The sequence below is a fragment of the Pleurodeles waltl genome, chromosome 1_2 (genome assembly GCF_031143425.1).
Source record: "Pleurodeles waltl isolate 20211129_DDA chromosome 1_2, aPleWal1.hap1.20221129, whole genome shotgun sequence".
NCBI classification, from domain to species: Eukaryota; Metazoa; Chordata; class Amphibia; order Caudata; family Salamandridae; genus Pleurodeles; species Pleurodeles waltl.
The window spans coordinates 890,526,946-890,541,482 of record NC_090437.1 but is presented as its reverse complement, the minus strand read 5'-3'; the positions used below and the strand labels follow the sequence as shown (position 1 = coordinate 890,541,482).

The window sequence follows — 14,537 nt, the reverse complement described above, 5'->3', positions numbered from 1 at the left end:
ACACCTTGCCCATCGCCATGTCTCTCCTCCTCCATTAACAATGGACTGCCCTGCATCATCCGTCGGTGTCCTGCCTATACCCACATCTATCCTCAGTGGCCTGCCAGCTGCCCGTGTTCGCCTATCAATGATTAACAACTGAAATCAGCACAAAAAGAATTCAATAAAGGAACACTGCGAACAGTGCCTTGAAGCTCTTACTAAAAAAAATGGAAAAGGATTAAAATTCACTTGTCACCGAGATGTGCACCTGTGAGGTCGAACCAGGACATTCACAGTCACTAGCTGGAGATTTGTCTTACTTTTCCCTAAACAACCCACAATGTCTGATGGTTCACACTGTACAGTGTGTCTGTACACGGGTGTACTCAAGCACCCGAAGATCTTTGTGAATGGGGTGAATGTTTGCATAGTTAAGCATTCTGTCCGTCATCTGTTCTTTTTGCTTTTGTCACCCTAAGTGGGAAGGGTATGCCCAGACGTGGGTCCCATGCTCACTGCGCCACTGGATTCAAACTAGCCTGGCTGATGAGGGGTGATCTCCTGAAACCGGTCCCATGATACTTGTTTTCGTTCCAGAGAGGACCTGGCTTGGCAGTTCAAGCTGGACTGTTCGCATGGGGCGCAGGGTCAAGACTGATTTGCACATGGCTGGGTCAAAACTGGAATGGCATGGTGGGCAAAAAAACAATGGATTAAACGCAGATCTTTGTGACTGGGGGAGAATGTTTGCATTGTTCAGCATTCCGTCAAACATCTGTTCTTTTTGCTATTCTCATTGAGGCACTGTCCACATCCCCAAACAATTCTGGAGAAGACACATGGATTTAAGACTGATCTGAATAACATAGAAACTTCAAACTGCCTTTAGCACCTATGGAATTTGTAAAGGTCCATGCCATTTGAGCATGATTATGAACATGTATTAGTCGAGCAATTCTTTTCTGCCATTCAGAAGCCCGTCATGCTCCCATTCAGAGCCCTCCTTTGTTGAAAGAGGTGAGGTCAGAGCTTCTCATTTGTTGTGGGCCACCTTACTTATGTCATCAGAGGCACCTTGTCCTCTCCTGTGCCTTTATCCTCCAAGTCAATTTTGTCAGCTGTATTAATCTAACTAGTTAATTGGAAACAAACCATGACTACAACACCCAGAATGCATTGGCGTACCCATGTCAGGGCACTTCATCCATTGACAGCACAAAGTGAGATGGCCATCCTTGATTCTGGCTAATCATCTCACGGAACAGTGAACATAAATCAGTGTTTAACTGTCAATATATTTTTTGCTTAGTGTACTTAGAGGCTGAGTAATTTTATTAGTACCTAAATAGCGGAATTTCTATCACTGCACTAGTAAGAGTTTATGCCAAGACACTGCATCAAGGACAGAAAATATTAGCCATAACTCAATATTCAGAAAAAATTAATACAGTTTCTCTTACAGCTCTCTAAATTTCTGCCTTTTTCTTTAAATTGAGTAGACAAAGGGGGTCATTCCGGGAACCGCCAGAAGACAGTACCGCAGTCAAAAGAACGCGGCGGTCATTCTGGGTTTCCCACTGGGCTGGCGGGCGACCGCCAAAAGGCCGCCCGCCAGCCCAGTGGGAAACACCCTTCTACGAGGAAGCCGGCTCCGAATGGAGCCGGCGGAGTGGAAGGTGTGCGACGGGTGCAGTAGCACCCGTCGCAAATTTCAGTGTCTGCTAAGCAGACACTGAAATTCAAAGTGGGGCCCTCTTACGGGGGCCCCACGACACCCCTCACCGCCATCCTGTTCCTGGCGGTCGAAACCGCCAGGAACAGGATGGCGGTGAGGGGGTCGGAATCCCCCATGGCGGAGCAGCAAGCTGCGCCGCCATGGGGGATTCCTCAGGGCAGCGGAAAACCGGCGGGACACCGCCCGTTTTCCGTTTCTGACCGCGGCCTTATCGCCGCGGTCAGAATGCCCTTAGGAGCACCGCCAGCCTGTTGGCGGTGCTCCCGCCGACCCTGGCCCTGGCGGTCAAGGACCGCCGGGGTCGGAATCACCCCCAAAGACTGGATTCTTAGGTTAGTAAATACTGATACTTACTGATAATTTACATGTGTTTATTGTGTATATTATGTTTATTACTATAGTGGCTTATAGCATCGTGTGATTCTGGCAAATCAATGTGCCTAGAAAAGAGAAATGTAAATTTGGTAATGTAATAGCCAATTAATGTACACAATCATCTCCAAACACCCCACATAATACGCAGCGCTCTGCTGCACCCAGCCACGTAAAAATATCAATTAATATGTGTATATATTGGCACACTACGTAGATTCAAGGTTGTTGACATAGGCCTCTACCACCTCCTAAATAATACTTGTATTCAACCACATCAATTCAATGTTTGTATGTTGGACGCTGCTATGTGCGCATGATCAATTCAGAATTTGTCGGCTATGTGTCCCATATTAGTCATTGGCCATGACAATTCTCAATACCGTTCATCGTAATGCCATTGAGTGCATTATTGTATGTGGATGGTTATTACATAGCATGTGGTATTTGATAAATATGATCTATTTTCAACAAATTCATGTAACTAACAAATGCTGTTTACTCAGGCATGCACACATACCATACATAAAAATGTACCTATTTAGAGATAGAATGTTGGTAATGAGCATCTTTGGGTGAGCTCCTAAATATCCTCCTCTGCTGAGACTGACGGGTCCTGTCACTATGCTCTGAGAAGGTCTAGCCATGGATGCCTCATTACATGGAATTGTGTTTGTTTTCCCAGACTCCAGTTACAATGAATGGAAACTCTGGCAGCCGGGGCAGTCCCATGAGCCACTTCCAAAGGCCTTTCTCCCCTTCCTACCCATCGCCACCCACGCTAAGCTCGAACATCGCTGCCTTGCAGCATGGCCGGATGAGTGGTAAGTGTCCATGCTATACATTATGCATCAGGTCCCCGCATAGACACGACACAGTCTAAGAGCTATTCACAAAGACACAAACGTTGCTTTCTCTTTGTATACCCACTGGGAACAAAACGTGTGACACATATACCCAATCATAGCCCAAGAGTTCAACATCCTTTTCTCTTACCTGTTGTTCCCATGAACACTCGCTTTGTGACTGTTTCAAATGTCTGCTTTCTCTAAGTGAAATGGTAGGCTTTTTTCATTACAGTGTTCTACTGAATCAATTATATACTCAGATTTTCCATTATTGCAAAATTAAATAAACGTCATGTTATCGTTTGAATATCTTTTGTTGTTTTATGCACCGCAGTATGGAAACCAAGGATAGTTTTCTCTGTTACTAGGTTCATGCTTTTCATTTGCCACATACAATCTCCTCTTCAGGCTTTCATTATGGCCTCTTAAAAGAGATTCAGGCAGTAAACAAGATTTTCCATCCAAATCAGTATTGTGTGGCGTGTGCTATTACCTGCATGTCACATTAACTCATTGGGTGCTGGCGACAAATTCTGCAGATCAAACCATGAAGAAATTTTCTCACATAAGGTGCCTGAACCTACAGAATGTCATGCAGAAATATGTGTAGTAACAAGGATTTCAACATATTAATCTATATTCTGTTGGCAACTATAGGGCATTACTTGTAATCTAGCTGCAATACTGCAAATTTAAATAACTGATACAATTGGTATTTGTAATACCACATGATAACTACTGCATATGATGTGCTAGAAGTCCTTAGATGCAACCACTGTTTTTTTCCCTCATCTTCAAAGGGGCAAATAGGTTAATTATCAACAGTAGTAAATTATTGAAATATTGTTAATCGCTGTGAGATTAGAGCCCTAGCTCGGCCCTTGGTATGTTGAGGCCTTGTGGAATGAGAAAATACAAGAATAGCACCCAAAAAAAGTAGTGATCAGGGAACAAGGATGCAGATGTTCAATAGTAACAAATGAAATTTGAGAATTGTTGGGTAAGCCTTTACTTTGGTCTTCTTGACTGCGCATCACAACACCCTCATGAGACAGGCCTGCATAAATGAAGGTGCCGAATGGTGACAGTAAAGGGGTGAAGTAGGGATCATTTTGTCTTATATGGAGGGGAAGTTAAACTTCTCACAGTGAGGAATTAAAAACATAGGGCCTTATTTAGATTATGGTAGACGAGACATACTTCTAATGAAATAGGTGATCCACTGTGTTTATGACTGAGAATCCCATTTGCCAAACTCTAAATAAGGCTCTTAGATCTCAAGTGGACATGAAACGAGTTAGTGGTATAAAAGAGAGGTGAATTTAGACCTCAAAGGTGGTTATCTAGATAGAGATGATGCTACTGTTTGGAAAAGAAAGGAGGAAATTCATGGTCAAGTAAACTGACAGGGTCCCAATGGGCAAGAGAATTGACTAAATGGGCTAGATGTGAGAGAAATATTCTTCATAGGGAGGCAAAGAGAGAAATGAGACCACCAGAAGTAGTGCAAGGCTGGGAGACAGTGGTAGAGGCTTTTGGAGAGGAGAGCCAGGCGGAGCCCGTCCCCTGACTGAATAACTGACCAATAGACTATAGAGACCCATTTGAGACCCATCTACTGACGTCCCCCTTATGATTAATGAGTTAGACACCACCACATACAAAGAGAGGAATGTTATACCCAACCCGACGCACCAAGTTCCACTGGCATTATAGCAATATATCAATGGGCTCACCAAGGGGGGAAGGGGAAGTTGGGGTGGATGAAGGGAAGGACGTTGGGTGAGTAAGTGGGGTCTCAGCTATCCAAGGAATCAGGATTGTACGAATCGGGTAGAACCCATGCACTGGATTATAAAACTATTATATGTTGTACTGTATTATGACTACATGTTAAATGGATGACTGAACCTGCAATAAAATATGTTTAAAACACACAGATGGGGAGGTAGGTCTTAAGCCCAGGGTAAGGGAGTTATGGCAGAAGACAAGGCAAAAGGAGTAAGGACAAAAGGAGATGAAAGCAATATTAGGACTCAAGTGAATTAAAAGGTAGTTGGTGCAAACGTCAATGGACAAGAAATTTAGGCAGAAGGAAATGGAAGTGGGATTAGGACTGAAGTCACTGAAAAGTAATTGGAAATAGAGTTCAGGCAGAAGTTGATGAAAAGTTAGGTATGGCAGAAAGAGATTAATGTGAAGTTAGGATTTAAGTCAATGTAAAGGAAAATGGGGCAGCATTCAAAAGAAAGACGGTCAAGTCAGGTGGATGGTGACTTGGCACTGAAGCCAATAGAATGGGAGTTAGCGCATAAGGAGATGGCTGTAGAATTAGGATAGAAGTAAACGGAAAGGGTGTTAGGGTTCAAGAAAATAGATGGAATTAGGACAGGAGACAATAGAAATGGAGTTAGGACAGAAGTCAATGTAAAGGGGGCAGAAGGATATGGATGGGAATTAGGACAGAAGTTAATTGGAAGGGAGTTAGGACCGAAGTTGAAGAAAGGGCGGTTAGGTTCAGATGGCTGGAAAGTTAGGACTGAAGTAGATGATAAAGAGGTTAGGGCAGAAGGAGATGAATATGGAGGTAGGATTTAAGTCAATGGAAAGGGAGCTGGACAGAAGTTATTTGGAAGGGAATTAGGGCAGATGAAGAGTGTGTTAGGACTGACGTCAGTGGAAAGGGAGTTAGGGCACAGGTCAATGGAACTGGTCTTATGGTGGAAGGAGATGGGTGGGAATTAGCACAGAACTAGATAGATGCGATATTGACAGAGTGATTGGTCTGTGCTCCAGTTGATAGGAATGTAGTGAATGACAAATGTTAAGAGGGAGATTATTGGTGCTGGGATTAAGAGAAGAGTATTTGAGCTGGAACTGAGGAGTGGTTACTTCTAAAGTTGAAAACCCATTCATTTTTTGCAGAACATGTTGATGTGATTATCCTAGAAAGACTGGATTAGTAAATACTCCACCTGTAGCTCCTGTAAGTGAGTTGAACCAAGCAAAGGCTCTCCGACTTCACAGAGGCCATATGCCCTGTGGATGTATTATTTTAGTGCCACTCAATTCTAAATATAATCCTTCTACTATTTTGCTGTCCTAGACATCTCTGCAAGGAATACCATATGTGTTCGCAATATCCTTAAGTCATAAAAACGAATAACATGTTTTGTAGGTCCCTACTGTTCTATGGCCCAGCATGTGTTATTAATATTGTATAGAAAGAATTGCAGAGAAGTAAAATGGAAAGCTTGTAGTTGCCTTTTCTTGATCGCTTGCATTTGTTACACTCAATGGGAGGAAAGCTAACAGAGGTTTCAACTCATAGTTACCTCAGCCATTGTAATTTGTATAATATGTGAACCGATCGATCATCTGCCCTTTCTTCATATTGCATTGGTTTGCACTCTTCTTTATCCTATTTGCTCTCCAAATGAGATATCCGTGGGCAACTAATGAAATTTATAAGTACAAAGTCAATTTTGTGGTTGACAAAACACAAATTTGCCTTTGTAAAGCATTTACTCACACATAAAAATGACACCCTTATGGCATAATTGTAAGTGTAAGTAAATCTCCTTACACACACAGACTGTCGGTATTACAGGGTGCGCACACCTGTAAAAGATATTGAATAACCACAAACTCACAGGTAGTTTCCTCACACTAAAAGCATTCACATATAGGGGGTCATTATGACCTGGCGGTCGTTGTAAATAGTAGTATGGCAGTAGTACCGCCAACATACTGCCACATTATGACATTGGCGGGTTGGCTGGAGCCAACCCGCTAATGCACTGCACTGACCACCATGGTGGTAGCAGCTACCGGGCTGGAGATGACAATCTCCAACCCGGCGGCTGCCACTGTACCGCCTGCGGCATTTTGACCCTGCCTACCGCCATGGATTTCGTGGCATTTATAACAACATGAAAACCATGGCAGTAGGCCCTACCAGTGACAGGGAAATCCTTCCCTGTCATTGGTAGGAGGCCCACCCACCCCTCCCCAGACAACCCCCCTCCATCCACGCTTCGCCCTTCAAATCCCCCCATACACGCACACTCACAGGCACACACCACGCATTCACACACTCACTCACACAGGCATACACGCATTCATACATGCATGTATCCAATCATTCATGCACACATCCGTACACACATTCATACCGACACGCAGACATGCATTCACATTTCCATTTATACACGCATTCTCACACATGCACACACACACGAACAACACTACACACTCATTCGCATTCACACACTCACACATTCATGCACTCACACCCACACACACACACACACACACAACACCTCCCACCTCCCTCCCCAGTCAGAAACCCGACTTACCTGCATCCACGGAGTCTTCCGGCAGTGGACGGGACAGGGTGCTGCTACCGCCAGCAGCGCCCGCCAGCAGAACACTGCCAGGCCATATTATTTGACATAATACGGCTGGCAGTGGTCTACTGGCGTGGCGCTGCTGGTGGTAGCAGTGCCACCTTAACACCATCCGCCAGCATGACCACAGCCGTATTTCCACCCTTCTTGTGATGGAAATCCGGCTGTGGTCATATTATGGTGGACGGATTTTAGCCACGGCGATGGTCTTTTGGGGGCCGTCACTGCAACGGCATTTACTGCCATTGTCATATTTAGGGCCATAATCTCCTCTCAAGGGATGGAGTACTTCCTTTTTATGGATAGGAAGAGGAGGGGTCATCCCCAACATTGTTAGGGTGGAATTGAAGAGGATGCTCCTAGGGGGAAATAGTTTACTCATGAAGAAACAAAAACGTCCCCTGCAAACCAAACAACTCGCTATTGCATTATATATTACTAATTGAATTTAAAAAAAAAAAACACAAAAAAAAATATGAACTATATTTAAAAAAATAAGAAATTGTACCAAACACACTAACACCTAAAAGATATACTAAGATATATTAAATTAACAGAAAAACTATCTATATTAAATTAACAGAAAAACGTTATATTAAACAATATTTAATACAGTGTTATTCCTAAAAACAATACTTTATAAAAAACAATATTATATTCTGTTCCTCTGTATTTTGATAGCCATGATATTTTTGACATCATATTCATGTCACACAATATGTTTACTTCAATTTTTGTATAATTCACCCTCAAAACCTAGGTGAAGTGGGGCAATACCATGGAATCGAGTGCTTCCCCCGAGTGACGTCACAGGAGTGAATAACTGGATTTTGACTCAAGCATTCATGCTAATCGTTTTCATTACATTACACAACATATTGTTTCTAAGTGAAATTCCTCATACTGGTTGAACACGTTCGCAATAAAAATAAAAGTCTGTTCAATCTAATAATTTGCTCTGCACTAGGCCTCATCTTTTTTAACTTTACAGAGACGAAGAAAGCAAAAACTAACAAAATCCATATTTTTTAGTCTTGTGTAGTAAATAGGCACTGTATCGCCCGTCCTCATGCACAGAACAGAAGTGCACACTTTGCTAACACACAGAAACTGTACAATACCAGCAGCAGTTGTGCACACTTCCCACGAATACCCCTAAGAGATATTCAGAGTTGGCCATTTATCCTGGCACATACCCCTTTACCAGTCCCCCAGAGAGAGTTCAGGTATTCATTGTACTTAGTATATAACCACAGTGTGTTGAGACCAGTAAGCATCTAATTTCCTTAGTTCCCCCCAAAACATGGGGAATTATATGAAGAGTTGTTGCTTTTCACATCAAATTCCGCAGTTATTGAAAATTGCTAGGCATTTTGGTCCAGTAAATTTCAGCAGGGATCTTCTATTCTAAGCCATAAATGTTTGCCTAGTACAATGGGAGAAAAGAGGCAGAACATTTCTGTCTCACACTCCTGTGAATGTAAATGAAAGTGCTGAGCCGAGTGCAGTTGGAACGCATAGAGCAAGAAAGTCTGGTATACCTTGCAAATGTATTATTACTAATTGTTCTAGTTTAGGTCGAAATATATAGGTTAAGTACATCATTTGTTGATTTGCTCTGCTCATGTATGTATGTGTGTAGGTGTGTGTGCTTGTGCACACGCACAGCGGTGGAGATGTAATTGAGTGTATTTGGGCTTTTTGTCTAGGGCAAAACAAGCAGACTCACAAGCTTTTTACACATACACAAGAAAATACAGAACAGGCGGTTCTGGGAGCAGCAGTACAAGCCTTCATCACACGAACATGCACAGAAGGAGAAGCAGTAGTGCACGGGTTACCTTACACACCACACACAACGGATACACCACAGGCAGAAGTAGTGAAACACCTCACATTTACAATAGTTATAATACAGGTACTAGCAGTTCAAGTTCACCTTGCACGAAAGTAGTAGTGCCACTATGCTTTATACACACACTCAAACACATTGAGCAAATTAAGCTCTCAGAAACCGATGAGCAGCAAGAGCAGGCAGGATACATCGGATCGGTGAGCATGCATGACCAGATGTTTGCATTTAGAACTTAAGAATGAAGCTGCCATGCGATGTCGATGTCCTGGGCCTTTGGTTAGCCACACATGGCATGTCAGTCTAGGCTTTCGTGCAACAGAAATTACAGCTTCCCCAGCCAATTACAGTTTGCATTAACGAGATATAGCGTTCTGTGTGCATACCGGTGTCCAATGCAGGAAGATGCACTCTCACAAAGTGAAGTCAAAGTACCTTTCACACTGAGAGCACAGGTGCGTGATTAACATTCTCTAATCTGGTGGATCTTTTTAAATTGAAACGCGGAGGGAGTTAACATTAATAGAATAATTAAATTTTTTTGAAGCCCATTTGGCCACACAATAAGGACTGGGAATCAATGATTGAAGATAAGTACTTTTATTGCCAATCAGTAATCAATCCAGTATATATGTATGCAATAAGAATATTAAAAAGATATAAGATTACAGCTGGCAAGCTGAAATATTGCAATTGGTTCAGTCTCAATAGATTAAGATACAAAGCAATAACTGCCACTGCAATATAGAAACTGAGAATTAGAAATAGGTGTTCAATAAAAAAATCTGCTGTTCTCACTCCTAAGCATGAAATGATTCTAAAATCATCTAATCAGAATTTTAAATAAAGAATGAGGATGGTTTGAATGAAATCTCAAGGAAATTTGGACATACAAGACGGTGTCAGCATAGTGAAAGCTTCAGTGGAAGTCTTCTAGAAAAAGGAATAAGTGCTCAGCATAAAGCTTCACACTTGCAAGAATAAAGGGAGCAGAGAGGCTGTACCACTCAAAGTTTAAGGGAATCTGCTCTAACTTCTAACAGTGTGAACATTAATTAATGCAAATAAAATCTTTAACATCAATAGTATCTCTTCCCACCCCACCGGGAACTAATTGTCTCTCTTTCCTTGGTGTGTATTTGCAACATCACCTGAATTTCCCATCCAGCAGAACTTTGACAGTAAGCACAACTTTGAGCATCCCCCATACCTGACATGCAATGAACAGGAGGCTTTAGTTGCTCATTAAATCTTCACATTTCTTGCCAAGTGTTCTCTTCTCAGACCTTGCTATCAATGAGTTAACAATACTCCTTTTCTCTAGCTAATAAAATCATAAAAACATACCTGCAATGGAAAGAACACACTAACCTAGCAAAATACACTTCCAAATCAAGGCCTTTAGTCAGGCTAACTTTCACTAAACATTTAATGTGCATTTTGAAAATATGATTATACATGCACACATATAACTTTCAAAATGTGAATAAAAGAAATGTTTGTTACTTATAAAGTGTAAGCATAAAACGTGACTACTGAATATATGTAAGCATTTTCAAAATGCACCTTAGTGCACACGATTATAAAGCTTTTGTTTCTCAGTGGTTACATTTCATTGATGTGTTTAAATGTTCACACACGTTAATATCATTAAGTCATACAATAAATGTAATGTCAAATAAAAATGTGTCTAATTAAGGGCCTGATCTAGATATTGGCAGATGAGTTACTCCATCACAATGTTGACGGATATCCTATCCGCTGACATATAAATCCCATTATGTCCTATGGGATTTATATTTAGGCGGACGGGATATCTGTCACCGTTATGATGGAGAAACCCTTCCCCCCAATATCTAAATCAAACCCTAAAGCCTAGAGGGTCTGTAAAATTACGAGTTCCAAAAATAAATCAGTGCTGACTTTTTGCACGTTTTTTTATCAGAGCCGCACTGAGGAATCAAAAGCTGCCCTGTCAAAGATCCTCAAACCAGCCCCACTCCATTCCTTCCCTCTCCTTGCTCTGTGTCTATATTTTCACCCATCTGTTCTTTCTCCTTTCTTCGCCTCTCTTCTCCCTCTCTGGTCGCTTTGTTGGTACCCTTCTCCATCCCTCTCTATCTCTCACTCTAGTTGAAGCCCCCTTCCTGCTGGAGTTAATATTTTGTAGCTGGAGATTGTGACAGAGATACTAGCAGCAACTCTGGGCTTTTTGAAACCGGCCTCCAGTGGCTCCAGCCCACAGAAGTGCCCGGTGGAATAAAAAGGCAAATCCAGCCCTGTTTGTAATTGGGTGATAATGTAAAGTAAGAGCATGCTCGGGCACACTGGTATACAGGCATGCGGCCGCCTGATTGGCAAGATCTAGCATGCCAGACTAGTTCCCTATTGGCATGTATGGTGTTAAGAGCATGTCCAGGTCCAGTAGAAAGGCTTCCCCGCAGCCCCCATGCAGCCTCTCGTTTCACACTGGTTAAGATGTCGGCCTCTTGCTGAAATGGCGTGCTCATCTTGCATACTGTGACAAGATGTTCTTCTGAATACAGAAGTCCTGTGTACTAGGAACGAAGAAATACCTTAGCTAGTCCGCAGGGTCTCTTTTAATTTGACAGTTGACACTGACTTGAAGCCAATGCAAGCACGATCAGTTATTCTCAGGATGCTGCATGCACTGCCCATACAAAGTTCTCTTTAATAAAGAGCTTGAAAAGTGGCTACTAGAGCCAAGTGTAAATTTAGCAACATCAATGGGTGTGGGCGGATCTGTTCCACTTCGAGAGGAGAAAAGAAACCATGGTGGCTCGTCTGCTTCCAACAACTCATACTGCAGCAGAAATCCAAAACCTGTGGTAACTGAGGAGACGGGAATGTGTATCCCTTTTGATGTCCGGATAGATAAGGTTCGTATTTGCACCATGCAGACAAGGAACTCGGCTTTGTCCACTAGGATGAACCTTTTTCTCAAACTGAGGCTGAAAACACAAATGCAATGACATTTCAATGAGGGAGAGGCAGAGTTTGCCACACACTAAGGACAGAGCGGTGTAAGTTTGCAAACCATGAAGATTTATTAGCACATTAAGTAAGTTGCAATCGCAAATCAAATTAATTGTGCACGAATCAACAGTATGAATATAATCCAGGCATTTCAAGTCAGTAAATGCAAGAACACATTATTAAAACGGTAATTGCAAAATGAAGTACAATTCTATGCCCATAAAGAGAAAGTCCCTAATGCTATACTAAGGTTGTGGGTATGTCAAGAATTTTCAGAAGCAACAGAAGCTAACAAATGTAGCATCAGAAGTAGAGCCAAATGAAGATTCCTATTAATATGAGAAGGAATGTGCTTGCTCATAAGAGTAACTCTATGAGCATTGTTTCTCAAGACAGGTAACTAACTAACTATTAAGCTTCAAACAATCAAAACGAAATTTCATCCAAGAAATGCATTCTACAGGTTCCCACTGAAAAGGAACCAAACAAAAACCAGCAGTACCGCTGTACTTTGTATCAACCTCCTTCTCATGTATTATAGATTGCTAACTTTTCCATCATCTCAGCCTTCCCGATATTTCACAAAGGACTACTCAGTTCCTTCACCTCCTGCCCCATGTAGGTGATGAGAAATATCATCCAGCTAATCAGTTGTAACAAATGTGGCCTTCACTTAGTAGGCTAAACAGAAGACAATTTTAAACAAGAGCACAGTGCCTCATGGTGGCTTCAAAGAAGAAGAAAATTATGCATAGCAAGCAGAAATGCAACATTTACTTTCCAAAATTGAGTTAGGCGTCTAGGTTCACTCTTGTCGATGTTAACATGCCTAATCCCTGTATATAGTTAATCTAACATATAACTCACTTGTTTCACTAAGTCTAAATGTAAAATAACAATTTCTGATGGTGACACTGCATCACTACTTTCAGTGTTCTTATAGAGCGTTGCTCCTACTGGTGTGGCCATGAATCGCTGAGCTGTCTATATCTTGAATATCAGGCTGGTTTAAATTTAAGTGCAATGTTTGTGGAACATACGTTACGCCGCCTTCTATATTGGAAGGCGTGTTGTGTATAACAGCCAGAGGTGTGCTCCATTTTTATGGCTGCAGATTTGTCAGTGTGCATTGGCAGAAGACTCTTAAATTGATAGTGTTTCACATTAGTTGTACATGCCATTTTTGGTGGACCATGGGTTATGGTTGATTTACCAGGTATTGGAATAGTAATGGAGTCTTCTTTAAAGACTTCGTTCTGATCAGCTAATGTATTGCCATTGGTGGTATGGGGGTGTACAGAGGTGGTGCTGGGATGAGAACCAAGTCTTTTCAATTCCAGGTGATTATATAATGTCCTTATTTGGGCTGGATAGTGGCCTATTATATTGTTCTACAGCATTTATATAGTGCTTACTACCCCTACATGGGGTACTGGAGTTTCTCCTTTTATTAGTAGCATGCTATTCTGTGTAGGCTGTGTGGTTGGAAGGGTGTTGCCTTTGTATTTGTTTCCTATGTGGGAACCTGTTTCACTGTCATGAGTGATGGCTACTGGGGTGCAGTTATTGTGTTATGGGATGCAGTGCTTAGCAATGTGATGAATGAAGAATTGTGAGAGATATGTGCATAGTTTGTTTTTTTGGTGGGCTGGCACCTTTGAACATTTCTCCAGGTCGCTTTATGGTATTACCATAGTCTACTTTGCTGGTTACTGCTCTGAATTCTCCAACCTGATATTTTCATTAAAGTTTTTGGTCCTGAGCAGGCATGGTTGAAGAGAAAGGGTGAAGGAAATCTTTCCAGGTTGGCTTCGTTACTATCATCCCTTAATGTCATTATGATATGTAAAGAAGTGGTCATGGTGTGTAACTGGTTGGGACCTGCAGTGGTGGACTCGATTAGAATCCTCTGGTTGGCCAGCAGTATGTGACAGATCTCGTCAGTTATTCCATGCCAGTTCAATTGATGAGGTCTGAGTAATTGGCTGGTGCAGTACTGAGTGATGGATACAACTAGTGTAAGATGATTCAGTGCTAGCTGTTTGCTGAGTTTATTGGTATTATTATTAGTGTGGGCCAAAATGGACGTATTTGAATTGACATTACTATATAATACCCAGGCTAACCGTAATTCAGCCATTCTTAACTTACCTGGATAAAGAAAGTAGTGTGCTGTTTGGGTTGTTCCATTTCTATGAGTTGTAAACTGTAGCTTGATTATCTTTCTAGATTTCTTATGGTACATGGTATGATGATTTGTGGTCCGAACCTGTACTGCAATGTCCTATTTTATTTGTATTGCTTGAATTTCACTTGTAAGTATAGTGATTCTTTTCCTTAGG

The 14,537-nt window shown here is 41.9% G+C and overlaps 1 protein-coding gene across 30 annotated transcripts in view; it reads left to right on the top strand.

Moving 5' to 3' along the window:
• SORBS2 (sorbin and SH3 domain containing 2) overlaps positions 1 to 14,537 on the top strand; it is a 673,099-nt gene that overhangs the window by 400,865 nt on the left and 257,697 nt on the right. For all 30 annotated transcript variants that reach the window (XM_069200010.1, XM_069199993.1, XM_069199974.1 and 27 more), the window contains one exon: positions 2,775 to 2,913. In XM_069200010.1, coding sequence (XP_069056111.1) covers positions 2,775 to 2,913 — 139 coding nt within the window. The remainder of the gene's footprint in view (positions 1 to 2,774; positions 2,914 to 14,537) is intronic.